This window comes from Apaloderma vittatum, unplaced genomic scaffold, assembly GCF_000703405.1.
Source record: "Apaloderma vittatum isolate BGI_N311 unplaced genomic scaffold, ASM70340v1 scaffold831, whole genome shotgun sequence".
NCBI lineage: Eukaryota > Metazoa > Chordata > Aves > Trogoniformes > Trogonidae > Apaloderma > Apaloderma vittatum.
The window spans coordinates 59,633-86,007 of record NW_009697185.1 but is presented as its reverse complement, the minus strand read 5'-3'; the positions used below and the strand labels follow the sequence as shown (position 1 = coordinate 86,007).

The window sequence follows — 26,375 nt, the reverse complement described above, 5'->3', positions numbered from 1 at the left end:
TGTCTAAGGCAGCATGACCTTCCATTCTGTAGATACGTGTTTGCTAATACAACTGTTGAACATATCGTCCATTTCTGGAAACATCCTTAGCTCTGCTGTAGGGTCATCCTGGCTGTGTCAGAGACATCCAGAAGTGGTGGATTAGTGCTGAAGGGTGAACTTCTCTGAAGCACCTTTGGAGGTGCCCCTCTCCTCATACCACGAAAAAACTCTGTTGACTTTACTCTGATGTTGAACACCTTCATTAGGTGGAGAGTGGGACCCTCAGGGACCTTGCTACTTGCTACTCCATGGCTATCCCTCTGGCCAGTGCATAAAATGATATATACATGTATATATAGTTTGCTGAGGGCTGTCATCAGCTGCTGCAGGCATCAGTCCTTCACAAAATCCAGCTTTAAGACAGGGAAGAGACTGGCTAAAAAAGCCTTGTGGTGTGAACAATTTCCTCATGCATATTTGATGCACCCTTACGTATTTATGTCTCCAACAACCATGGACGAGGTGTAAATGCAGATACTCGACCTATTTCTGCTTAAGCCACAGATCATGCAGCTCAGTGCTCTTTGCATACTAAGGTTATTACCTCTTTTTGTACAATAAAACTGTGGTAATCACTACAGTAACTGTTCAAAAGAGAAATATATGGTTTAAGTTATGCTGAGCTACCTAGTTTAATTGTAGCCAAACCGACTTGCCCACCCAGCTCTTAAATACTTAAAACCATTCCACTGCTAGGCAGTTGTACTGTGCCAAAGGAGATTCTAAATCTAAAGTTGTTTAAGCCAGTACAGGAAAAGTATCTTTGTTCTGTACCTGAAAAACTTATTATTGCTCTCATATTAGGGTTCCGATGAAAATAAAATTAGCTATATCCTGTATTATCAACAGAAATACCTTTTTTTTCCTGCTGTTTTGAAAATAAATCGCTCTGGGATGATGGTGAGTGGTGGCAGGTGTGGTGAGGTGGAGACAAGTCTTTCCTATGTCAGCCTTTGCTGTTGCATTTGGGGTCTGACTATTTTTTTATTGACTCGGTCATTCTTCAAGCGTCTCAAAAAAACATCGGAAACGACAGATAAGCTCCTTCGTTCCATCCCTGCGGAGAGAAGGGAAGCAGCCGTTGTGGCATCTGCCTCTTCGCTGTGCTCATTCTAAATCTGGATAAATAAATTACAGATATGATCGTTCAGAGAACAAAACGCAAGCAGCTGCGTGCTGGGGATTATGGATTCGGTGGACTGTACTTCTCTAGTAGAAAAAAAAACACAACAAAACAGCAGCCATAGGAAACTCTTGGACAGCAGCACGCATCTCTTGTATTATTTAGTACATTGTCTTTTCGATCTTTGTACGTTCAGAAATGCACAGCAAGAGATGTCATTTTTCCTGAGAGATGGCCTTTTTTTGTTTTACTTTCAGAGTGCTTATTTTCACAGTAGCACTGTAGACGGGCAAGTCTTTTACAACGCTTATATTGTAGGTGCTCAGTATCTCCACAGACTGAGTATTTAACTTACTATTGTGTGGAGGACCTTGGCAGAAGCAAATTTTATTAATCAGAGACACCCTGTTAATTAACTTCCACACTTCCATGGGGAGAAGAATATAAAGAAAGATAATAATAATAATAATAATAATAATAATAATAATGGTGACATATCTTGTTACTATTACATATTAAAGTAAAAAGCTACAGGGAATGGAGTTTCAAGGGCTCTTTTTTTAATGAAGTTCTTAATAGCATTTAATGTAAATTAAATATAATCACTGTCTGATTCCTAAGTTTATATCTGAGGTTGAACAATAAGAAGTTAATTGTGCTGACAACATAGTGGGAAGTGCCAAAATCAAGCACCAGCATGTTGGTTAAAGTGCGTTTTGAATTAAGACGTGGAAGGCAGAACTTTTATTTTTTGTATGCCAGCTCCCAGTTATTTTGCAGCAGTTCACTGCAAAGTTTGTGCGTGACATGGATTTATTACATAAGAGATCTAACATAAAATTTGCATTAGAATGCAAATGAAGGAGATTTTATTTAACTTTAAAGATTGGGAAGGATCAGTTGCATGAGCCTAACAAGCCATTTTACTTTGGGGATGGGGAATTGCTGGTATCTAAATTCCCAACTTGTTCTATGGGCAGATAATTTAATGAGCTCTGCAAAATGACTGGACGTCAACTCCAGCATCTTGCATTGCATTAGGAGGAATTACTTGTGGAAGTCTCAGTTTTGAAACTGCCACTTATGGAATTCATGCACTTGGTGGCAAGCTACACTCGATTAAAAGGTAGGGGATCAGGCCGTGTACGACTCAGGCAGGAGATGTGATTGAATTCAATTCCCAGCTCCCTCTCTTGCCACAACAGAATGGAATACCTGTCTGTGGCAGATATGACCTCTTCTACCTCAAATTAAAAATGATGCAATTCATCAGATAGTGCATTGGGTCCTGGATCATAAATAAATTAAATTCATTTTGATGACTGAATGCAGAAATGCATTTAACTAAGGAGAGCTGAGAATAACTTGGTTATTGGATCCAGTCTTGTCTTCATATGAGGTTATTTCTCTTTCCTGTATGGAGCCAAAGTGGTCCATGGCTTCTATCTGCTTGTCAAACCCTTAGCATAGATCTGAATTGCTGTTCTGCAGCTAAGAGATGCCATCTTCATGTTACACTAAGCTTTCACTTGTATACCTGGTAGATGTAATGCATAAAATGAAGTGAGCTTTTATCCTAGACAGCTTTCCCACCTCAGCTGTTTCCACAGAGATCTTATTTCAGTGGAATAAAACTGCCAACCTTTGCTGTGGGAGTGAATATCACAGTTTGTGGTGCCTATGTCCATCCTCCCTGATGTGATGGAAATGATAGTCTGATGCTTGTTGAGAAGTCTTCATTTATTTGTAATTATGGTCATGTTTGGTAAAGGCTGTTTCGGGGCTGGTCTTGTTTCTCAAAGGAGGTGCTGAAAGAGCTGAGGAAAGAGCTGATCTCCATCACTACTGACCGAGAAACAGGAATGAGCTGAAGAGCCAGGATGGGCCATGAATCTTCAGGAGAAAGATGCCATAAATAATCATTTTAACGTTTTTTTAATCATAGAACTTTGACTCACTCCACATCCCACCTGCGCAGCAAAAAGAACACTGACAACTAAGTCTTTTCAACACAACCATGGCTCAAATGTGTCCTCTAAGAGAGAAAAAAGATCATTTTCTCCAGGTCTTTCTGGAGCTTTTGACTGAAGCATTATGGAAAACCACCCCATTCTGTCTAAAGAGATGTGAAGTGCTTCCTGGGGAAGCTTAGAGGCTAAAAATACCCCATTGACCTTAAAAACTTTGGGAACTGCTAGACTGAGCTAATATATACCTTTGGGCAGCATTTATGTCTCTTCCCCCTACTTTATGTGGTCCCAAACAGTGAAGTCAGCAATCAGTGCTTGTAAGAAATAATGATACTGGCATTTGGGGTGTAAAAGAGGGGGAAAACCGTGACTGGAGAGGGGACTGGTTTGGCTCCCTGCTAGCCTGTCTCAGTGTGTGTAAAGCAGCACCTAACCTTCATTTTCACAGTGCTTTCCTGAAGATACTATGTCGGTATCAGGTGGATGATCACAGTAAGTGAATTTGTCCTCCTCAGTTTCTGTCTCTTCAAATTTCTCTTCTGAGTACAAGATTTTCCCAGGCCAGCCATCAGGTAACTCCTCAGTCACATCTTTTCTTGCTATACAACCTATCTTTTGAAATTTTCAGTTTCAGTAACAACCATCCTTGATGGCCTTGTTTCCTGCCCACCCCCTATTTTCACCTTACCTTCCCCCATTGACTTTGCAGGTCTACAACTGTCATCTTTGTACTGATCACAGGAGGAAGATTTTGGGCAGCTCCTGGCTAGTATTTTCTACAACCAGAGGACTTTCATTTCTGGTCAAGACCCTGGACTTGTGTAGTCATAGTGTGGCTCCATGTGTTGTGTGCTGTGTTGCCTCAATTGCTCTGTAGCCTGATAAATTCCTGTAAGTGTCTTATTTTGCAATGGATTTCAACTGCTTTGCCCATCATCTCTTCTCTTCTGCAGGCATGCAACCCAGCAGGAGACTAATAAAACCATCACAACTAGCACCAAAGCCATCAAGCAGCTGTCGGAGGTTGTCAGAGGCTCATCCAGGGTATGTGTAATTCAAGATGTTGGGGGAGAGGGATGGGTCCTACGGAAGGAGGAGTAATGAAAAAAGAAGTGGTGGTGCGTTTTTTAAAGCTATTGAGCTCCACGATCTGTTGTAACTTCCTTTCTTGTTACTCAACAAGCATAGATGGATTTGTAAGTGACCAATGGGAAAACAGCCACAGGAATCAGTCCTTCTCCCAAAACTGAATTATGTGGAACTGAAAATCAAGAAATCCGTAACAAAGCCTTGATTAGCTCACACCTATCTCGGGATCTCGCTCAGTTTGGGTGAAAATGCTGCAGAAATCATCTGGCTCCACCTGAGTTTGGAATTGGTTAAATATCACTTTTTTTTAAGACCACTGTGTGCAGCTGAGCTTGGAAGTGTGTTGAAGTGTCTGGAAGGAGAAAAGCAGTGGAATATGACGCTCATTCAGTGCTGTATGCTAGTGTGAAGGCTGCAGGGGGAAAAGGTAATTCAGAGGAGGCTTTTGAATTCCCATCTACCCCATTGCAGCCCCACCTGTTTTGAGGACAGACTGGTCTTCTATCAGCAGTAAGTTCAACTCACATGAACACTGTTGTCACAGGGCTATGAAAGATCCCTATCCCTTGGTCCTCAGTGCAATAACTGGACAAACAGAAGATTTCTGACCTTTCCACAAAGACCTTCATACTCCTTGACTTTGGCCTGTGATTTGCATCTTGGGGAAGAGCAGAAGTATGCTGTGGGGAACAAGCTCTCACTTTACTTTCTGCAAGAGTTGAGGTGAAGTTTCACCTACCTAGCGGTTTATTCAGCAACTGAAATGACAATAAGGACAATTCTTTTCTACTTGATTCTGTCTAGCAGTTTTCTGTCACATTCTTGCATCCAGCATCCATATAGCTTCTGGGTCAGGAACTTCCCTGAATTGGTGTTTTATTGTCACTCACTTCCTGCCATTTCCCAAAGTCTTGTGTTACTTCAACTCTGTTCTCACTGTCCTTCCACCTAGAAAAAATACTGATCTAAAAACACGTCGTCTCTGTCCAAGTTGTTTTTACAGTCTGGATTTCTGTCACTTGCCAGCAGGCATATAAGACGAGGATTTCAGAGATGAATCATCATTTCTAACCTGTGGAAGGCCATGTGCAGTGCAGCCCACTAAAAAATATGAATGGGTGATGCTGTACTCGAGAAGATGGGGAGAGAAGCCTAGGATGACTGTTCTCCATATGTAGACACCAACCTTAATACTCTTCCAACAAGTTGCTTTGATTAGTGGTGGACTACAAGGACTACTTTTTCCTTTTTCTTGCATACTCTAAGAATAATTACATCAGATCTTGGTAAAACAAAATCTTGGAGATACTGGGATCTGTGCTTTTTTGTGCTCATCTCCTGCCTCCATTTTCTGACATAAACTGGGTCCACAGGGGAATCAAGCAAGGTCATGTTAAATCCAGTTATAATGGCACACAAGAACGTAATTATTTGCCCTTGAATCACAGAATCATAGAATTGTCAAGGTTGGAAGGGACCTTAACGATCATCTAGTTCCCCCACTAGATCAGACTACCCAGAGCCCCATCCAGCCTGGCCTTAAAAACTCCCAGGGATGGGGCTTCCACCCCCTCTCTGGGCAACCTGTGCCAGGGTCTCACCACCCTCATGGGGAAGAACTTCTTCCTAACGTCCAATCTGAACCGATCCATCTCTGACTTTAACCCATTGCTTCTAGTCCTATCACTGCCCGACATCCTAAAAAGCCCCTCACCAGTTTTCTTGTAGCTCCCTTGAGATACTGGAAGGTTACAATAATGTCTCCTCGGAGTCTTCTTTTCTGCAGACTGAACAGCCCCAACTCTCTCAGTCTGTCTTCATAGCAGAGGTGCTCCAGCCCTCTGAGCATCCTTGTGGCCCTTCTCTGGACACGTTCCAGCATGTCCAGATCTTTCTTGTGCTGTGGCTCCAGAACTGGACACAACACTCCAGGTGAGGTCTCATGAGAGTGGAGGGGGAGAGTCACCTCCCTCGACCTGCTGGCCACACACCTCTTGATGCAGCCCAGGACACGATTGGCTTTCTGGGCTGCAAGTGCCACTGACGGCTCATGTTGAGCTTCTCATCCACCAGTACCCCCAAGTCCTTTTCTTCAGGGTTGCTCTCAAGCCAATCACTGTTCAGCCTGTATTAGTGCTTGGGATTGCCTCATCCCAGGTGCAGGACCTTGCACTTGGTCTTGTTGAACTTCAGGTCGTTGGCCTGGGCCCACCCCTCCAGTCTGTCAGGGTCCCTCTGGATGGCATCCCTACCCTCCAGAGTGTCAGCCACCCCACACAGCTTGGTGTTGTGAGCAAACTTGCTGAGGATGCACTTGATGCCGCTGTCCATGTTGCTGACAAAGATATTAAAGAAGACTGGTCCCTGTACTGATCCTTGAGGGTCCCCACTTGTCACTGGCTTCCACTTGGACATGGATCCATTGACAGCCACTCTTTGGGTGCGGTCATCAAGCCAGTTCTTTATCCACTGAATTGTCCTTCCATCAAGCCCATATTTAGTCATCTTGGAGACCAGGATGTCATGCGGGACAGTGACAAAGGCTTTGCTCAGGTCCAAGTAAGTGATGTACAGATAGTGTCTACTGTGTCTCAGGAGAACAGCTTTTACTGTCAGGGGGAGGAAAACTTGTGAAGATAAAGGAAGAATATTTAAAAATTGAAGGAAATAGACACATGTCGTAGTTCAAGCTGATTGGGACAAAAAAAATGTGGTGTCTATCTTACTCCTCCCCCCGCCCTTGTTTCCACAGTGATGTGGAGGGAGAAAATACAACCAAAAAGGCTTGCTATTGAGATCACATAATAAATCTTCTGCTTCCTGGTCAATTAATTTACCAGATTTAAATTTTTTAACTCTTCTAACAATGCACAATTTAAGTAATGAAATCTACAAATTTTGATATAAAGTCTGTAGCTGAAGACGTCGTCCCTTATATAGAATAAATAGTTCTGGTGGGTATTATCCCTTGGGGATCTGAGTATCGTTGAAAACTTTCTTCCCAGAAAATTTCTTCCAGCATGAAAAGCTTTCCATTAATTTAGAGCTTTATAATCAGCCCTTTCCAATCCATTCTTCTGTGCATTGTTTTGCATGCACACATGGACACAAGATACACTTTTTTTTTCTCCTCCTTATTTTCCACCAGCAATGCACTACCAGCAAGGTGCACTGTGGGTATTTCTCTGACTTCCCTTGCAACTCCAGGAGCTGCTGGGGCTATTGGAGTCAGGATGCCCAGCTGAGCAAATTGACAGTGTTTCAGGAGCAAAGATACTGATCTAGGTGGAACAGTATGATACAAGGTAGGAGACTGATGTAAAATAGCACGTGGTTATTTTGGGGCTTTCTTTCAAAATAACTTCCAAGTACTTAAATAGAAAGGCCTATCTGGAATTCCAGGATTTTGTAGGATGAGTGCTGGACCATTAGATCAGCTCGCCAGGGTAGCAATCTTTCCATGTAGAACAAACGTGAAGTTTATAGATCTTTTTCTGTAGAACGGGAATAATGATACTTGGCCTGTTCTAAAAATGGCTTTAATGCTTTGGATGAAGAACTATAAGATACGAATTCTGTGATTCTGTATATGAAAACACTGTCAGAAATTAAAGATGTTTATCCCATCCTTTATGAAATTTACTTTTTTATTCTTAAGCAGTTGTGTGAAACAGCTGAAATTACTGTAAAGTGAACATTTCTGCTTAGTAGCTTTAGTGTAGATTGGATTTTGTTCACTACTTGGTTTTTAAGGTGATGTCCCACTTCCTTGCAGTTCATTCCCCTCTGAAAAACCTGGACACGTGAGCTCCTGTACCCCTGAAATCTGAGATCCGAGGCGTGGAATAGTTCCAAAAGAATTTCCTTTGCTTGGGGCTGCTTGGGTTTGATCACTCCCTCTCTGAGCAGTGATTCTGCAGCACGATGAATAGATTTATAGAATCATAGGATGGTTTAGATTGAAAAGGATTTTCAAGGTCATCTAGTTCCAATCCCCCTGCCATGGGCAGGGACATCTCCCTCTAGACCAGATTGCTCAAAGCCCTGTCCAACCTGGCCTTGAACACTTCCAGGGAGGGGGTGTCCACAGCTTCTCTGGGCAACCTGCTCCAGTGTCTCACCATCCTCACAGTGAAGAACTTCTTCTTTATATCAAATCTGTATCTACCCTCTTTCAGTTTGAAAACATTACCTCTGCTACATGTACTTGTAAAAAGTGCCCCCCCCATCTTTCCTGTAGTTCTCTTTAAGTACTGGAAGGCTGCTATAAGGTATCTCCAGCAGAGCCTTCTCTTCTCCAGCCTGAGCAACCATAACTCTCCCAGGCTGTTCTCACAGGGGAGATGCTCCATCACCCCAATCATCTCCATGGCCTCCTCTGGACCCATTCAAGCAGGTCCATGCCTTTCTTATACTGAGGGCTCCAGAGCTAACATGCACCTCCAGTTATGTCAGCCTTGGCTCTAGTCTTCTTTCTGATAATGTTTTGTTTAAAACATAGACTGGTATCTTAGTGAGGCAAGCTCCAGGCAGAAAAGCAGTGATATTTGGGTACATGTTTTGGAAAACATGGAAGCTGATTTCTGACAATCAGGCCCTAGTCCAGGCAGAGAGAAAGTTGTTGAGGCTGATGGACTTCTCAACGACCTCTCAATGTCCATCAGTTCATCACCTTCATCAAACTCTGTCATGGTATCATCCCAATAAGGGACTTCTTATAGGAGGATCTCTTGGGTTATCATCTCCAGCAGATTATCATGGGCTGGAGAGAAGGAGGATACCATACTACAACCATTCTGTTCTTTTGATGGCAGCAAGTTGTTCGTTTGCTTGTATTTCACAATCTTCAAGAACTGATATTCGAATGAGACCCCCTTCATGCAGTAAACAGGACAGCAAAATGTCCCACTATATATCGCTGTCACAGAGGGTGCCCGGCTCAGATAGCAGACCACACTGTAGTCGTGACTTGAGTTCTATCTTGAGTATTCAAGGTGACTTTTTTTAATTGTTTTGGCCTGAAAGATTAAAGCATCTTCTGCTCCCTTCCTAAAATAAAACTTCATAGCATCCTGGCAGCCCCAGTGAAACTGCAATTTTACAATGCTATTTGTGCCCACTTTGTTTACTTGATGTCTCCCACCAGGACTGCTTCCCATGGTCACAGACAGACTCTACTACTAGATTTATCTCTGCAGATCTGCTAACCAGGCTTCTGTTTTTTCCAAAACAGCAAGAGCGTCTTCAGCTGGACCGGCTGAAGAACCAGCTGTCTGATGCCATCCAGAGATATGGAGCTGTGCAGAAGGTGAGGGTGTCTCTTGCTTCTACTCTTCAGTATGTGAGTTGGGGAATGTGTTAAGTATGAGCAAGTGTGGAGCATCTCCACAGAGATGCTCACGTGCAGTTTCCACCTTTTTTTCTCACTTTATCAGTTGAGCAATGTATCATTACATTGGAAAATGCACCTGCATGCTACTGCAGGACAATTCAGCAGCAATGGAAAAGAAAGAAGAAAAAAAAAAAAAAAGGGCTCTGATCTGTTATATGGCTTTGCCAGAAGATTTCCAAATGCATCTTGTGGGTGTCACCAAAGTCAAGCTGTCTAATGAACCAAACCAAACCTGAACTCCAGCTCCTTCATTCGGTTCTTGCTCTCCCACTTTATCCTGGGAACACTCTGCTGATGAGCAGATTTGCTTTGCTTTTAAACACCACAGTAATGATTTAAATTTACCATCGTGCTTCTCTCCCCTGCAGAAGCACGTTTGAACATATATCTGGATTAATGAAAGCACAACCTGGACAAACTCCGGTTGCTTTCTTTTACTATAGTGAGTTTGACCCTTGGGAAGATTATATTGTAATTATACAGGTGTAATTAAATTTGTCTGGCAACACACACTTAATAATGTAACTCTATTGGAAAGAGTCTGTACTCATTGATTTCCCAGCACTTGCTGCCTAAGGTTTTAAAATAAATACATAAATAAATTTTAGGGAAAGGACACAAAATTACACTTCAACACATGTACATTATGTACTAGCATTGCATTATCTCTAGTACTATCTCTTACTTTCAATTATTTCTCTGTCCTATTCAAAAACCTAAGTGCAGGGTCTTTAAATGACGTGACTTTATCCCTTCAATGAGAAATTGGAAAGATTCCAGTAAAGGGCTCCACCCCCATATTCACACACCCTTTTCATGCTTTTTTGTTTTTTAATGTTCATGAGTCCAATCCATCTGAATTGCACATGTAGGTTTGTGGTTTGGGGTTTTGTTGTTTGGTTTTGTTTTGTTTTTTTTTTAAAAAGCTGTCATCAATTCAGAAGTGCCAAAATTAGCCGCCGCAGTTTGTGAATGCCCGGTTGCGTCAGGAAACCAATCTGAGTGGTAAATTGCTACTTATCCACGTCCTAGCTGTCATTCCTTAAATGTGTGGTTCAGTTTTCATAACTTTGTCATTCTGGAAGCTTTGACGACTCTTAATTTTTGCAAGATCAAACTTTTCAATGCGGTTATACTCCCTTTCTTTTTCTGCATAATAAGAGTTTTCTTTATGTCCTTTTCTTTAAAAAGCAGAAGGAGTAGCTTCGTATGATTCCTTCATGTTTGGACTCTTTTCTCAGCCATTCCCTCTCTTTTTTCCCCCTCTATTTTTACAGAAAATAGCAGAGAAATCCAAAGCTTTGCTTCCTACTGGGCAGAGAAGTACCAAACAGGTAAGTTCATGCGTGTCTCTATGTTTGACAGCAAGTAGGTAGCTAAAAAAAGGGGCTATTTTCTAACTCCATTAATGATGCTGAAGAGTGTGGTGCTCCCCCACTACCTGTACTGAAGACAGAGAGGTGGTTTTCAGTTGAAGAAGCTTTATGACATCTTTGGAGGTGGAAGATACAGGACTGAGGATAAAAAGACAATAAGTAAGACCCACTTAATTCTTCTCTGCTTTTCTGTTCTCATGGAGCTGTTTCTTCCATCCTTGTTGGGATTTTTATTTACTCTTAAAATGTATCCAAGAGCAGTCCTGTGCCTCCTTCCTTGGGAGCTGGGCTTGTAAGCTACCTGAAATCTTTGTCCAAGTGCAATTTGTAAGATGAGTTTTTACCAAACCTCTGTCCTTGCTTTTAAGAGGGATCGTGTATTCTGCGTTCTTCAGCTACATCACACTGTGATCAGCTATGCTATACATATGCAGATAGAGTTGTTTGGGTTTTTTTCTCTTTGCACCTGTGTCAGGAACTTTGTTGACAAATAAATGCTACATGTAATCATAGCATCTACAGAACAGTTTTGTGCCTGAGTTTAGTTTCCTATGTACATGCATGTGGATCCATATAGAAAATATAATCAATGTAGATGTGCCTGAGCACAAATGTAACACGATTAAGAGTGTAAAGATATATACGTGTATGTGTATAGACGTATATATATGCATATGTATATAGTCTTTCACAAATAGTAGTGCAAAATACTATGTATGTAAATAACAATCCAAAATACTATATAAATAATATATATGTGTGTGTGTGAAATAATATATATGTGTGTGTGTGTGTAGGAAATCTCCACAGAGAGATTTGATGCCAGGAGATCTGTTAACTGCAGTACGAGTCCAGCAGAGATTAGGTTGGCCTTTCAAGTCCTATACACTAAAAAGCTTTTAGGTATTTGCAACTGATATCATGCTACAAAAAAAGCAGAACTCTGCCTGATTTCAGTGATTATTTCTGATATTCTTGAGACTCTTGTGGGTTTTTTTAAGGGGCATCAGCAGATTTTCTGCTTTCCAAGTGAATTTTCGTTCCCTACCTTGTTGTGCCACCTGGTTTTCTATGTTGTCCTTAACATGTATAGAAGTAGTTGTTCTTTGTAACATTAATGCTTCTCTGTAAAGAAGGGTGGAACTATGCCACCAAAGACCTTAGTGTTAGGGCAAGTCAGGCAATCAAAACTTTGATATTAGCTAGGTTTCAAGCCATCACAATTCTGCATCACACCTTCTTGTCACTTAGCTGATTGTAGGTGGCAATGACAATGAAACAAAAGTCTTTGTATGCCAAAGGGCTAATGTATCCCTCTACTGTTACTGAGAGTTTCCACCACCACCTTTGGAGTGACTGGGCACAGATGTGGCTTTTCAGCCATGCATTTATAGGAAAATGTCACAGATAATTGTTGTCCACCAGCTGGTAATCTGTGTTGACCATGGATGTTATGCATGGTCACCAACAGTGTATTGTTGAACGGTGGTCGAATCCACTGGACACCAAACATTTATTGGTTTTGATGGTTGAGCTCCAAAGTAAGAGGGTTTATTTTAGTACAAATTGGCTGTGATTTGTTTTTATGCTTTCTTATTACAACACTTCTTCTTCTTTTAACCAACTTTGTTGGACTACTCTTGGTGGAGTGGATTGCAGAGGTGGGAACAGCTCTGGTCTTGCTTGGACTACCACAGGGTTGCATGGCCATGGCCGATCCGTGTGATGTGGGACACTTGCCGTTAACCAGTGCTGATAGGATGAAGAGGGCTAATTTTATTGTACTGGCAATGGTTGTTGCCTTTCAAACCAATCTTCTCTGGAAATAAGCAGAGTTATAATAAGGGAAAAAAAACCCAATATGTCAGACAGAAGTACTCATATCTTGGAGGCAAGGGATAGTTAGGTTGAAAGTAAAGGGAGGCTGGAAGAAAATCAAGACAGAGGCAAACTCTTTTGCTTTAAAGCAGGGAAGAATCCAACTGCCAGGAGACTGTAGCAGTAACCACCTTCATCATCATCAGAAAATGTGTTCAACTGGATCAGCTGGTTTCTTCTCCTTGTAGCTGTCACTTGCAGATGAATGCAGGTGGCTGGATTCAGTGCAGTATGAAAAAGAAAAAGGTTGGTGAGGTGCTTCTGACCCAGAAATAGACTTGATCGTGCCCAAGAGCACATACGTATCATGCAGTGACACTTGCTTGGGCTGGGGACACATGAGGTTTCATACAAACTCGTTGGAAAAGATGAAAATTAATTCACATCTGTTTCAGATTTCCTGTACATTTGCAGCTTCACACGTCTTCTTTTCTTCTTCCTTCAAGTACAAAGAAAAGAGAGAAATTAATCTTATAAAACCTGCTGAAGGGAATGCAATGGTGGGCTTGTTTTTTACCTATTATTCTTTTTTCAGCTGCAGACTGGTCAGAACATGCAAAAATATATTTCCACAGCAACTGTAACCTGACCACCATGTGCATATATTTAGCCATTAAAGTTAATGCCCTGTAGAGTAATGCAAAACACTAGATTTGTTCAGGGGACCTGATTTATGGGTCTCCTGAGACTGCTTAGTGAACTTTTTGGTTTGGTGCAGATCCAGTCTTGATTCAAATGCTGCTTGCCTGCAGGACTTGGTTTTATTTTATATACACTTTAATCAATTACAGGAAATTGTAGGATGTTTGAAGAATGCTAGTTTTTCTATATGTATAAGCCTATAGTTCTTCTTTTACATTGGTGACTGAGAAAGGTAAGATGTTTGGTAACACAAATTGTAGTAATTTCCCTTTAGGGAATAATTGATTCCCAGACCCACATAATGGGTAAAAATTGGAAAGCGAAGCTTTGGGAAATATTCTCCTGCCCATTGCTTTTCGCTGTAAGTACTGTTTAATTGATCCAAAATTCCTTGAAGCCTGAGGTTATATAAATTCTTAATCAAATATGTGGTTGTAGGAATGTGTTTGTGTGTAGACGAATCGATGTAGATCTATAGATGCGTTACTGCATATATTGAAGGACGCAATGTTTTACTAGGCTAAATGATCATCGTTGGATGTGTTGAACTTAAGAAAAAAAAGTCCTTTCCCTTGAATCTGCGAAAGCAGATTCACTCAGTGACCAAAATGAGACATCAGAAGCCTCGTGAAGAGAATGCACAGGGGAGTCCTAGAGAGCAGCTTTCCATTGGTGAGAATTGCTGTTACAGTATAGAGCAGAGCCGGCAGTCTATTTGGTGACGTGGCTACCTCTGGTACCTTCTTACATATGGGACAAATGTGCTTCAAATCCCACCTTCTCCACCTGCACAGATGCACCTTGGTGCGCGCCTTTCCAAGTTACTCTTTCCAGGCAAGAGAGTTCAGTGTAGGAGAAGGAGTGTTTCAGGTGTCTCCTATAGCAGTGATGCTGAGCCTGAGACAGCGTGGTCTGCGATGTGGTGGTAGGAGAGGTTGGACAGCTGAGTAGACCTGTCCTCTTGGGCAAAGTCCATCCCACAGTGCAACAGTTGGCTAGAATATATTTGATGATAATTCTAACAGTGCAGAATAGTTTAACCATAATATTAAAATAATAAATGATAGCCTGCAGAAAAGCCACAAAATGGCCAATAATCCCTCTGAGCACAGGAGATGAAAAGAATCATTCTTTTTAATTACAGTGCATCTGCCTTCACTTGTTTCCCATAGAAAGAAGAAGAGGACAAGCTGAAGGCTCCTAAAAGTCCATCCCTGGCAGGGCCTAGCAGGGACAGCCAGGTTTCTGCATCCTTCTGGCCTCTGCGACATGTCTTTTGGGCCACCTCCACCTTTCCTGGCTCCTCGCTGATCACAGTTAGCCATCTATCTTCTCAACTAATGGGGAGGAAAGTGGGCTTTCTCACCATGTAAATGTTGTGGGTGGTTCCCCAAAAAGGGAGTAGGAGGAGGGGAAGCACAGCTCGGTTTTGCTGAGGAATGAGTTTTTGACTCAAACCACACCATAAAAATAGAGCAGACTTTCAATTTATTCATTCATTCATTCATTTATTTATTTATTTATTTATTTATTTTTAGAGGAAACTTTCCTGGCAATTTTTAGAAATTAAAATTACAGTAATTGTCATAGTGTAATGGCACCCCTCTTCATTTCCTGCTGCTCATGGGGAGAGGGAAGGATAATTACCTCTTTGGAACACGGCAGTTACCGAAAGAGTTGTCTTTGTTTCTGATTCTATAAGTCTGCTTGACTTGTCTCTCAAAGGTCAGTAAATTATGTTTCTTAGGAGCGCAGAAATGGGCAACAAACCTCTATTTGCATTTTTTCCTCCTGGCTGCATCAATTTGTGCACACTTTAAATGGACTTCCTTCTCACAGGAAGCATCATTTCTCTCTTTCTTCCTGTGTTTATGAAGTTGTTCTTTTTATGTGATTAGAGTAAAATTCTCATTTTGGGGGCAGCAAGATCCAATCCTTGCCTTTATGGGAGAATAATTTTTTGGCAATAATATCTGCATAAACTGCATAAAAATGTATGTGTGTGTGTAATGACTCTAGTTATTTGGGCTTCTATTTTTACCAGGTCCTTATCATGGTAGCTGCGGTATAAGCACAGCTATTAGATTGTGCCACCCTGAGGATCTCGCAGGCTGAGCAAACAGCAAAAGGCTATTTGGAAGGAAAATTGATGATGAGTTTTTTAATGTGGTAGGTGCTCATAGTGCTGGAAGTCCAAAGCTCCATTTGAAACAGGCTTGGGAGAGGCTGTGGTGTGTATATTTTTCAGAAATGCAAAATTGAATTTCTCACAATCAACATGCAGCTTTTGCCCCAACAAACAGAGCTTTTTATTTACACATTTATCTTATTGACTCTGGCATCTTATCTTAGAACTCATCCCAGGTCCTAATGTTCCCGTCTGGCTGGTCTATCTTAGGAAATCAAGCCTTAGCTTTGGCGATAATGTATCTTGCATGTGGGGTAGTAATTGCTATGTCTTTTCAAGGTCGTTTGGTATGCAGCTACTTCTGCAAAAAGTGTTATTTCAATAATGTCAACTTTGTTTTAAATGACTGTGCATCCATTAAAAGCCATATTCTAATCAGCCCACTCCTCTGTTCCTAGGGCTGTCAATATGGAGCACTTAAATCACACAGCTATTTTTTTTCTTGACTTTATTTTAAAGTGTGGGCTTTCATTTGTTTTGTGGGCTTAAGGTGGTCATTAAACCAATTTTCCTAAGACAATTTTCTTTTTCTTTTTCTGCCTGTTTGGTGTTAGGGGAATAGATTCTGATACAGAAGTGGATAGAAATAAATTCCCACCTGATTTCCTCTATTTGCTCCCTGTAGTCCCAAGGGAGGTGGAATTTATTCTGCATGGCCAAAGTGTTGTCCTTGCACTGCTTCCACTGGATCTGAGAGGGGAAGAGTATTTCTGCTCAGCATGATCCTGTGAAAAACATGCCAGTGGGCTTTGCAGACGTAGTACTGCACTCACTAACTATTCAACTCCCTCTCTGACGTGGCAGGGATGCAGCACTTTGCAACTCCAAGAGTTATAATGACCTGAACCACAGGTTTTGTGGGGCATCAGGAATGCACAGGACATAAGCATTGCATGTAAAAACGAATAAGAACCCCCTCCAAATCTTACTGTATCTGCGGAGGAGATAACTAGCAAGGACTGGAGATGTCAGCTTCCAAAAACATAGAGCCCCTTATTCTACAAGTGGCGAAAAATAAGAAAAGATCAAATCTATATAAAGACCAAATCTGAATAACCTGGTTTGAGGGGAACTTGTCATTTCTTCAATTGCCCAAACAACTTCAGCATCGTAGATTTTTCTTCGCAGTTCCCTATCAAGTGCCTGCCATGGGATAAGCCTCCTTGCAGCCAGAAACTGCAGCTGCCTCTATAGCACCCAAGCAAAGGATTTTTTATTCATTAACTGGGTTTGCTGGCTGGTTTTGGGTTCGGGTTTTTTTTGTGTTTGTTTCTTTCTTTGTGGGTTTTACTTTTTTTTCCCCTTTTGTTCAAGTGAGAAAGGACAGGGGTTTTTATGTGGGCAGAGGATGAAGGCAGGGGAAGGGGTTCTTTTGTCTGAAGCCTCCTCCACAGCATCACGCTGGCTTCACAAGCCCATTCTGATGCTGCTCTCCTCTACCTCAGCTCTGAGTCACTGCCGGAGCTGTCTCACAAACCAAAAGGTTGTTTTGTCTGGAATGAGCCAGCCTCACCACCCAGCTCCGCAAACACTTCCTTTTATTCCTCCCAAATTCCGGGGGCTGCTTTCCATCCCCTCGCACCAATGAGGACCCTGCCAGGGGTGCTGTGTGCATGGGAAATGGTGGCGCTGGGCTTGTGTGAAGGTGTTTGAGGTCATGGAAAAGCCAGGATGAATGTGCCTTGTTGATAGTAGCCTGCACTTCAGCAGGGAGCAAATCTCTGTTCACAGAATCATAGAGTCATTGAATTCTTTAATGGCTGGCCCAGCCCTAACCCTTGGCAGATGGAAAAGACCTTTTAAGATTTTCGAGTCTAACCCTTACCCTTGCAATGCCAAGTCCAACAATGAATCGTGTCCCTAGGCACCACATCTACACGTCTTTTAAACACCTTCAGGGATGGTGACTCCACCACTTCCCTGGGCAGCCTGTGCCAGCGCTTAACAACCCTTTTGGTGAAGGAATTTTTCCTGATATCCCATCTAAACCTCCCACAATGCAGCCTGAGACCCTTTCCTCTTGTCCTACCTCTCGTAACTTGGGAGAAGAGACTGGCCCCCACGTAGAATCTCCTGTCAGGTAGCTGTAGAGAGTGAAAAGGTCTCCCCTGAACCTCCTTTTCTCCAGGCTGAACAACCTCAGTTCCTGCTCCTCATCTCTCCAGATCCTTCACCAGTTTTGTGCCTGGAGGCTGAGAATATCAATCAAGAGAGACCCAGGCTGAGAATATCAATCAAGAGAGACCCACATTATTCTTCTTCTGTAGCCAGCAACAGCTCTGCAGACCTTTTTTTTAGTATAGCTGCCTGGGTGGTTGAAGTGCTCCTTTCTCCTCCCAGGTGTCCAAATTAAAAGGCATTGCAAAATCCCATCTCTTCAAGTGAAACCAAGGTCATTCGTGGAGAGGTCTCTGCACCTGTGACAATGGGAGAAGCCTTTCTCAGCTGTTGGATCAGATCTGGCTGTGGTTTCATGGAGTGCTTGTTCTTTGCACTATGAGGGTGAACATTGCTGCATGGTCCTGGTCAGCACAGCTGACATGGATGTGTGCATCTATAGATACAAAGGTATGTCTGTAGATATCTACGTTTACATCTGCATGAATACGAATAAGGAAATGATAATATAATAAACCAATTACTTTAAGATAAAAATAAAAATAGAAATAAAAATGAAAATACAAATTAAAAAATAGAAATAGAAATAGCAATATAGAAATAGAAATAGAAATAGAAATAATAGAAATAGTGACAGCTATGACCAGTTGGATGGATTCTCACTTTGCTTGGAGAGTTTTCTCTTTGCATGCAGCTTTTCTGGGCAGTAAAGGTCACCTTTGGCAGCACTGTCAGATGTGTGCTGACAGCAGTGTAAGAGGAGAGCAAGTGCAGGCCAGGATCTCAGAGCTGGTGAAACGCAGGCTGGGTCTGCAGGGTGGAAGTGGTATGATTATAAAAAATAAACCTCTGCATCGATCTGAAAGCTTGGATTTTGTTCACTTTATGTGCATTTCTTCCATATAGATTTTTTCTTTTTTTTCCCCTGTGCAGGAGGCAAGACAATATAGTAAGTGCATGGGTTTGCCCACGGCAAGTGGGAGTGGTTCTGCTGGTGTGATGGGGATGCTGGGACGACATCATCCACCTCCCCTCCTCCAACCCCTTCTTGCAGAATTTGCACTGCAAGAGACTAAATTGACTTTTGCCCTGGCGAAGATCACACAGTAACTGGAGAAACAAATGTGAAACTTTACTGAGTGCGTCACCTTGCTCCAAAGTGAATGCAGTGTTATTTAATACATTTAAACCCCCGTGGAGAGGGATTATTGAAAGGAAGGGAATTGTATTCTTCTAAACCCACTTTGATGGCTGCATTTATCACGTGATTAAATGTGAATGACAATGGTATTTTCCCATGAAAATCATGTTTTCAGAAATAAGTTAACCCTTGCTTCACCAGGGTAAAGAAGAAAGCAATATTTAGTGACTTTTCTCGAGCTCCATCTGATTTGTTTTAAGGTCTCAATAAGCAGTGTTATATCCACTATATATAATTCATATAATTCAACCGTATTTAACCCCTTTCACTCCTATGTAGAGAGCAATGTTGTTATCTGCTCTGTACTGTATATCATCCATGAAATACCCGGTGATGGTCAAGCTATTGCACAGACTAGCCTCCAAACTGAGCTGGCACAGTAAGACTTGCTAGCTCAGACTCTTTCAGTGAATCACAAGTGATCCTGATTTACCGCGAACACAAGGCTTATAATATGGATTCTTTATTCTGTTGCTCAGTTCTGGTGTCCAGCTGAAAACTGTAATCCAAATTTGAATTATTTTGCCAAATTAAAGTTCTACTGATGTTTCAGTTTGTCGTGGACTTTCATCTTCACTTTTCCTGTTAACCCAGGATGCTCAAATAGCTTTGGAGTTAAATCATAAAGCTGGACACACATCACAGAGGTAATTTATAAGGCATGTGCTACAGATGATGTTTCAGATAGGTATTTCTGAGCTGATAGCAACAGTCTGTGTAATAAATAAAATAAATATGCTCACCTAAGCACAGACAATGGTTTTTCCTTACAATTCTGACAAACTGCTCAAACTGGGAAGGTGTCTGTGCAGCAAATAATTTCCCTTAAGTTTAAAAGACTTCTTCAGCTATGTCTGCCTGTCCCAAATCTGAAATGAGATGGTGGTTTACAACGTTCGCCATGGGCAAACCCCGCCGAAAATTCCCAGGATATGCTCCCATACACGGGAATGAAATGAGAGTTGGACTCAGTGCTCTTTATGGGTCCCTTCCAACTTGAGATGTTCTGTGATTTCTATGAATGAAAAGGCTGAGCCATGAGTGTTGGTCATTACTGCTACTGTCAGGAGCAAATCAATGCTGGTACCTGCATAGCATTTCCCTTGTCCCTCATTGTTCCTGTAAGCTGGATGAATCCTGTGGGAAATGATGCAGCCAAGCTCTCAAGGGAGTTCTCCTCCTGCGAGTGTTCAAATGGGCAATTTGTCATTTCAGCAGCAAGATAACAGAATGCATCTTACTGTTCCTCCTGCAGTAAAACACAATAGTGCTTTGCAGTATTCCCTTCATGAATCCCGCTTTAATTAAAGCTGTTTTACCATACTGGGATGAGCATTAGGCAGTCAGTCACTCCAGTGAGCCTCGAGTCAAATGGGTTTGGTGCAAGAAAGACTTTTTCTCTGCTCCCTAAATCAGCTGAGGCCTCAGTCTCATCTCTTCTCTCTCTGTGCACGAGTATCCATCTTCACCAGCTGCTGAAAGTGAGCTGGGAATGGTAGAACAAGGAAAGTTTTTCCTCATGGATTGTTCTTTAATATGGATCATCCAGGTCTCAGTGTGGTATTTCCCATGGTGAAACAAAAATAAGTTATTACACTTTGTCTTTAGTTATTTATTTGTTTTCATCTGATGGGTTAAAGCCCTGTGAAACTAGGCAGTTATCACTGCCAAGGGGTAATGGGCAAAGGAAAGCTGCTCTTCTGTCCTTGTTTGTGCAACTTCCCAAAGCAAGACTCACACCACAGACAAGAGTTTCCCAAATTCCTTCTTGACAGAGAGTCCAAGGCATGGAGAAACCTGCAGAGACCATACTTCTACATGGAAAAACTGGCTGGAAATAGGGCCAAAAGGGGGAAAAAAAAAAAAAAAAAGGCTTATCTGCATTTTTTCCTTTTTTTAATATTTTTTGTTCCTCGTACCTCTCATTTTACGAAAGTGCATCCTTTGCATGTGGGATGCTATTTCTGTTCCTGCCTACACCAATCCTGCTCATTTTGAGATGTGTTTTATTTTCGAGCTTGATGATTATAAATCTTTTTCCTCCTCCTAGCACTGCTTGTTTCTTCCAAACCTAGAGGCATTGTCTCCCTGTAGAGACCTGAGTTCCTACAAAATCCCATTCATCACCCTTCTGCCCTCTTGAATCTTGTAGCTTGCCAGTGGTGCTTCTTCCCTTTCCCAGCTGTAAGAGGCTAGAAAACATTACAGGACAGAAATTGGTCGCCAAAAGAAAAGGACAGGTTTAAAGAAGTGTAGTATGGAGATTTGTGGCATTTTATTTGGAAATGCTTTATTAGGCTTCTTTGTTTAAGAACAGGTGCTTGTATGAAAGACTTGACATGAAATAGGGAGAGATGAGTTGGGAAACTCTCCAGTGCTGAATGTTAGTAAATGTCTCAGCAGACCTCAATTACTTTGCAAATTAAGATATTTCAGCTCTGTGCAGGGAGGAATCCATCCCCATTTTAAGGAAGAATCCATCTCCATTTTACGGAAAAGGCAGAGGTAGGATGGAGATTGTAGGTTGTGCAGCAAGTTAGGCTGAGCTCAGCAGATTGGCCTTTGCCACTGTTGTGAACACAAAGTGTTTTTCCCAGAGTAACCCGTGGTTATCTCCTTTGTTACGTCTTGTGTTGGGTTTTGTTTGTTTGTTTGTTTTGTTTCTTGTGGTGCTCAGAATGAAATGGAGATCGGTGGGCGTGGAGCTGTGCACAAAGAGGAATATCTTGAGTAGCCGTCAAATGCGATGACTTTTGACGTGCAAGATGTCTGCGGCGTTTATGTGTTTCATGAGTTTGTTTATCCGCTGTTTAACAACAGAGTAGACCTGACAACTTAAGTCAGATGATTTTGGGTAGCCCCTCAGTGAGTTTGAAAGTTCCTGTGGTGTTTTCATGGTGTGGGGATTTGAGCAGCACAGCCTGTTGCTTTCAGTAGGAGTGTGTTGTTGTTGGGTTTGCTTACGGAGCACAAAAGATGGAAGGGAGTATGAAAGTATCTCGGCAAGATCCATGTCATACGGCTTCTTCATGAAAGTCGTGTAGTCATTGTAGATGTTGACAGGAAGGCATTTTGCAAAAAGAGTGATGTGCTGCATTGCTCTCTTCATTTCTGCTGAAAAACTGAGGAATGAGTGAGGTATTTCATGTTTATCCATCATCATTACATTTAACGTCTCTGAGCTTTCCTTTTGATAGCCTCTGTTAATTCTCAACATCACAGCAGGAAACAAGTCAATCTCCTTGTTCCCTGGTGAAAATATTTGGTGACAAGGTTGCTGATAAGCTCTAAATTAGTTTTCATAGTTTCTGAATGCAAAGTTATATGTGAACTTCCTTATGTACCATGGCAACTGGTTACTCTTGGCAGGTTGCTCCACTGAGTCTGGTAAAGATGGCTTTGGCTTCATTTCAGGACAAGCGATGTGAGAAGACCGCTTGTCTGCAAAATCTTTTCTGTCAGGAAAATTCCTTGCGCTATGATTCACTCATGCCATATGGGGGGAGGGAATTAAATTCTGGGTGAAATGCATGAAGGAAACCCCACAGGAGAAGAAATGATTTGGCAGCTGATCCATAGAGCGCTTTCAGCCACCTCTAAAGAAAATGCTGTGATGCCAGTATCAGTTTCATTACACATCTGGGCTTGACTCATCTGCTACAGTAAAAGAAGAAAGAAACCCAAAGAAATAATTTAAGTTCATTATTACATGTATATGAAATAGCATTATTAAAGTATCTACCTCACATTTATTTATAACCCTTCTTCCTGACAGAGCCTGACATGTTTCGCAAACACCACTGAATGATTATACATTCTTTGCCCCAAATCTGAGGATGTTGCTCTGCATTTTATTCATCACTCGTTCAGTCAGAATTTATGTTCCTGCACAATCTGTACATTTTCTGAGATCTCTTTGTGTAGGTACATTACTCATGAGACCTAGCAGGCATAGTAAGAATAAGTCAGGGTGGAAGGGCTTAGATTTCATTCTGAAAAAGTCAACATTTTCTGAGGACTGCTGGAGTGGGCACTGCCACTGCATGACAGGGTGAGACCAGAGGAGAAGAATGCCGCCATCATCACTACAATCCAATAGAGATGTTCTTGGTTAGCAGGATGAAGTTATCAATGATGATGCTTATCCAGGACAACTGAACTAACATGACTCCTCTTGGAGAAATTACTGGAACTTTGGGTGGGACCCAGTGCTCAGAGCCTTTCGTAAAACTCAGCCAAATGTCATTTTCTAGAAAATTAAATCAACGTCCTTGGGAGACTGGCCCAGAACATACCTCGAGGTCCCATTTCTTCGTTGCCATCAGACTGGTCTCATCCCCTTCCATTTGCCAAATGAGTCTCAAAAATAGGTGAGAAAGGTAAGGATTAGGTATGTAGCTTTGGCATATTAGCACAGCTGGGTTTGAGCTGAGCAGCAGCAGGGGTAAAAGCAAGGGCGGTGGAAGGAAACAGAAAGACTCCGGCAGAAATGTAATGTAAACCCACCAGGGACTTCAAAATGCTGAGGGAGATCGATGTTCCTTTAGTGATGGAAGTGCCACCTCCCTCAGCAGGCAGCAGCAGTGGTTTGCAGAGTGCTTTCCATGGAGAAAGTCAGCGTGCAGCCCAAGGATTATGATAAAATATGCAGTGATAGTATGGACACAGTAAAATTCCACAGTTTGCTGTGGAAAATACATGTCCATCATTGACTGTGCCAACAATTTCCTCACTCAGTCTAATCTCAGATCAGTACAGAGTTAGGTGTGTGGAAAAAGAGGATTTTTTCCAATGATTTTTAATGCATTTTTAAATCTCTGTTACTAAAAGTCTTCTGTGGCAAGCAAGTTTTCTTTCTAGAAAGTGGGCAAGATGCTGGTTTGTATTCAGAAATTAGCAAATACTTCACCAGGAGAAAAAAGATTTCTCTCCCCAAATAGGATTTGCTGTTCAACCACTGTGGACCTTACTCCTTAACAGTCGGTTTGCATATGGTACCTAAGGAGCAACAACAGCAAAGGCTTCCCTAACAGCTGCACTGGTTTTGGAAGGATTCCCTGCCTTCCTTCTCCCATCCTTGCTTCTGAAATATGTCAGCACTACTGAGGTTTTCATGCCCTGTGAGGAAGATCTGCAAATGGTCCTTCCTCAGACCCTGTCTTACCTGAGTGAGAGATCTGGAAGCATCCTGGATCTGCCTTTGGCTTCCTTTCAGTTGCTTTCCGTGCTTTCTTTCCTCTTTGTCCCACACTTTTCCTTTTCAAGCACGTTCTGTGTTCTTCATTCGCTCTTTCTAGCCCCGTCTCTCCTTTGGGTTAGTTGTCCCTTTGTCACTGTTTCTCGTTCTCTCCATCTTCTGCTCACGCCATCCCCCTTTTGGCAAAGAACTGAGAGTGTGTTAAGGCGTTTCCTTCACGTCTGTACCCCTTTTATACCATAAGATATGATCAGTTGCATTTCTGCCCCAAACCATACTATTAATGTTTAAATTGTGCTCATTGACATAATGATACCTATTGTGAGACTAACAATATAAATATGCTCGAGGAACAGCTATGAAAACATGATAAGAGTGTCTCAGTGCCCAGGGGACATACGTAGGGTGGAGAGCATTAAGCATTTTACTCATCAACAATTTTTCAATAAAAGAGGTTTAAAAAATGCAGCACTTGTCAGCATATGAAGTGTGCGGTGCTGAAGGAAATTTGGATTAACTTGTGCAGTGGCTCCTTTCTATGGTGCAGCAAAATACCTCTAACTCCAACTTAGTCTGTGAAGTTCCTCTCCTTTAGTGGAGCCTGTGGAGGTCCAAAGTGTTCCCTGCAAATATCACTCTCTTTATATTTGAAAATTTGGAGGAATGTGAAATAGGGTTGATCCAGGTTTGGGAGTTTGAATGTAATCAATTTTTCATTGATTCTGCTTCTGCCCAACTTCTACATTGTCCTTCAGGAGCACAGGGCAGCCTGTTTGAAAGAAGATTAGCGACATTCATAAGTCAAAAAAAAAAAAAAATCATCTCATGCTGAAAAGCCATCAGCTGAAATGAAAAAAACAGGTTCAGTACAGGTGTTTTGAATAAAGAGCTAAATATCATAAAGTTACATAGAGGTGGTAAATAACTTTTGAGGAATCATCAAGGGGAAGATATAGGGAAAAAAAAAAAAGACCCCAATGGTATCCATGAGAATTTTCCCATGAGCTTCACTAGGATCAAAATTCATCCCAGGAATTATCTCTGGTCTTTCGCTGATATTCTTTTTCTTGGTCGGGGTCCCTCCTTGCTGCGACGTGAAAGCTCAGCCTGCAGCTTGGGAGAGAGGAAGGTGCAATTTGGGAGGCAGCCATGTTGAAGACAGTAGCTGCCCCACTGCAGTACATCCTTCTTGGTCCATATTGGGCCTCACTTGATGGATTTAAATTGACCTTCAGGCTCCTTCCTGCATCTTGGTCTGTTCTGAGCACTAAATCCTGGAGAAGCAAAGACCTCTTGTCTGACCTAAGTACATTGCACGAATAATCTCTGTGTCTGTTCAGCACACTCTAAAGCGTCTTCAAAAGACACAGAACCGAGCATCTGCTTTCTCCTCTCTCCCCACCACTGATTTGTTTCTAATGAAATATTTATTAAGAGACTGATATTTGCACGCAGAGAAAGAGATAATTCATACGAGCAATCAGCTCTGGGTTAACTGGAGAATGAAAATGTCTTGGACCGTAGAAAAAACTCATAATCAAAGGGCTCCCCAGCTATCCATCAAACAATCAATTACTGTATCCATTAGTCCCCTTTCACCACACATTAGAACAATTTACTAGACATGCTAATGCTTGGGTCATTGCTCTTTAAGGATGAGCAAATAACAGAGGCATCTATCAAAGTTTTGATGCAGTATGATCTCATAGAGTGTGAAAATATAGCTTAGATTGTTTCATATCCTCACGATATTATGAAGTCTATTAGGGACCTGCTCTGTAATGAAGATACTTGTTGCCTCCAGATCTCACCAGCTGGAGGAAACTTGTCAAAAGAAATTCAGCATTTCATATGGTTCAGCCTTCTGTGCGGTGAGACAGAGGGTCATTGTGTGTGAAACATGAATAAACAAACTGTACATCAGCAGAACAGTCATTTCTTGGCTATGCTGACCAGATAATTGCAAACATTTTCTACTCTTCATTGTGCCATGTGGGGGAGAGACATGAAAAGGGAATCCAGGCAAGTTCTAGGGCACCACCTCAGTTCTGTCTTGCCTGACAGTCGTCATCCAGTACTGGATAAATCTAGTGGGATTTCAAACCATATATGCTGAATGAATCTCTTTTAATTATTGCACAGTGCAGATTTCTAGCTCT

The 26,375-nt window shown here is 41.9% G+C and overlaps 1 protein-coding gene across 1 annotated transcript in view; it reads left to right on the top strand.

The window, feature by feature from the left end:
• Window positions 1-4,088: 4,088 nt before the first annotated feature.
• TSNARE1 (t-SNARE domain containing 1) overlaps window positions 4,089-26,375 on the top strand; it is a gene marked incomplete at both ends in the record, with an annotated part of 77,133 nt that continues 54,846 nt past the window's right edge. The window contains 3 exons of the mRNA XM_009877387.1: window positions 4,089-4,179; window positions 9,458-9,532; window positions 10,894-10,950. Of these exons, the coding sequence (XP_009875689.1) occupies window positions 4,089-4,179; window positions 9,458-9,532; window positions 10,894-10,950 (223 nt within the window). The remainder of the gene's footprint in view (window positions 4,180-9,457; window positions 9,533-10,893; window positions 10,951-26,375) is intronic.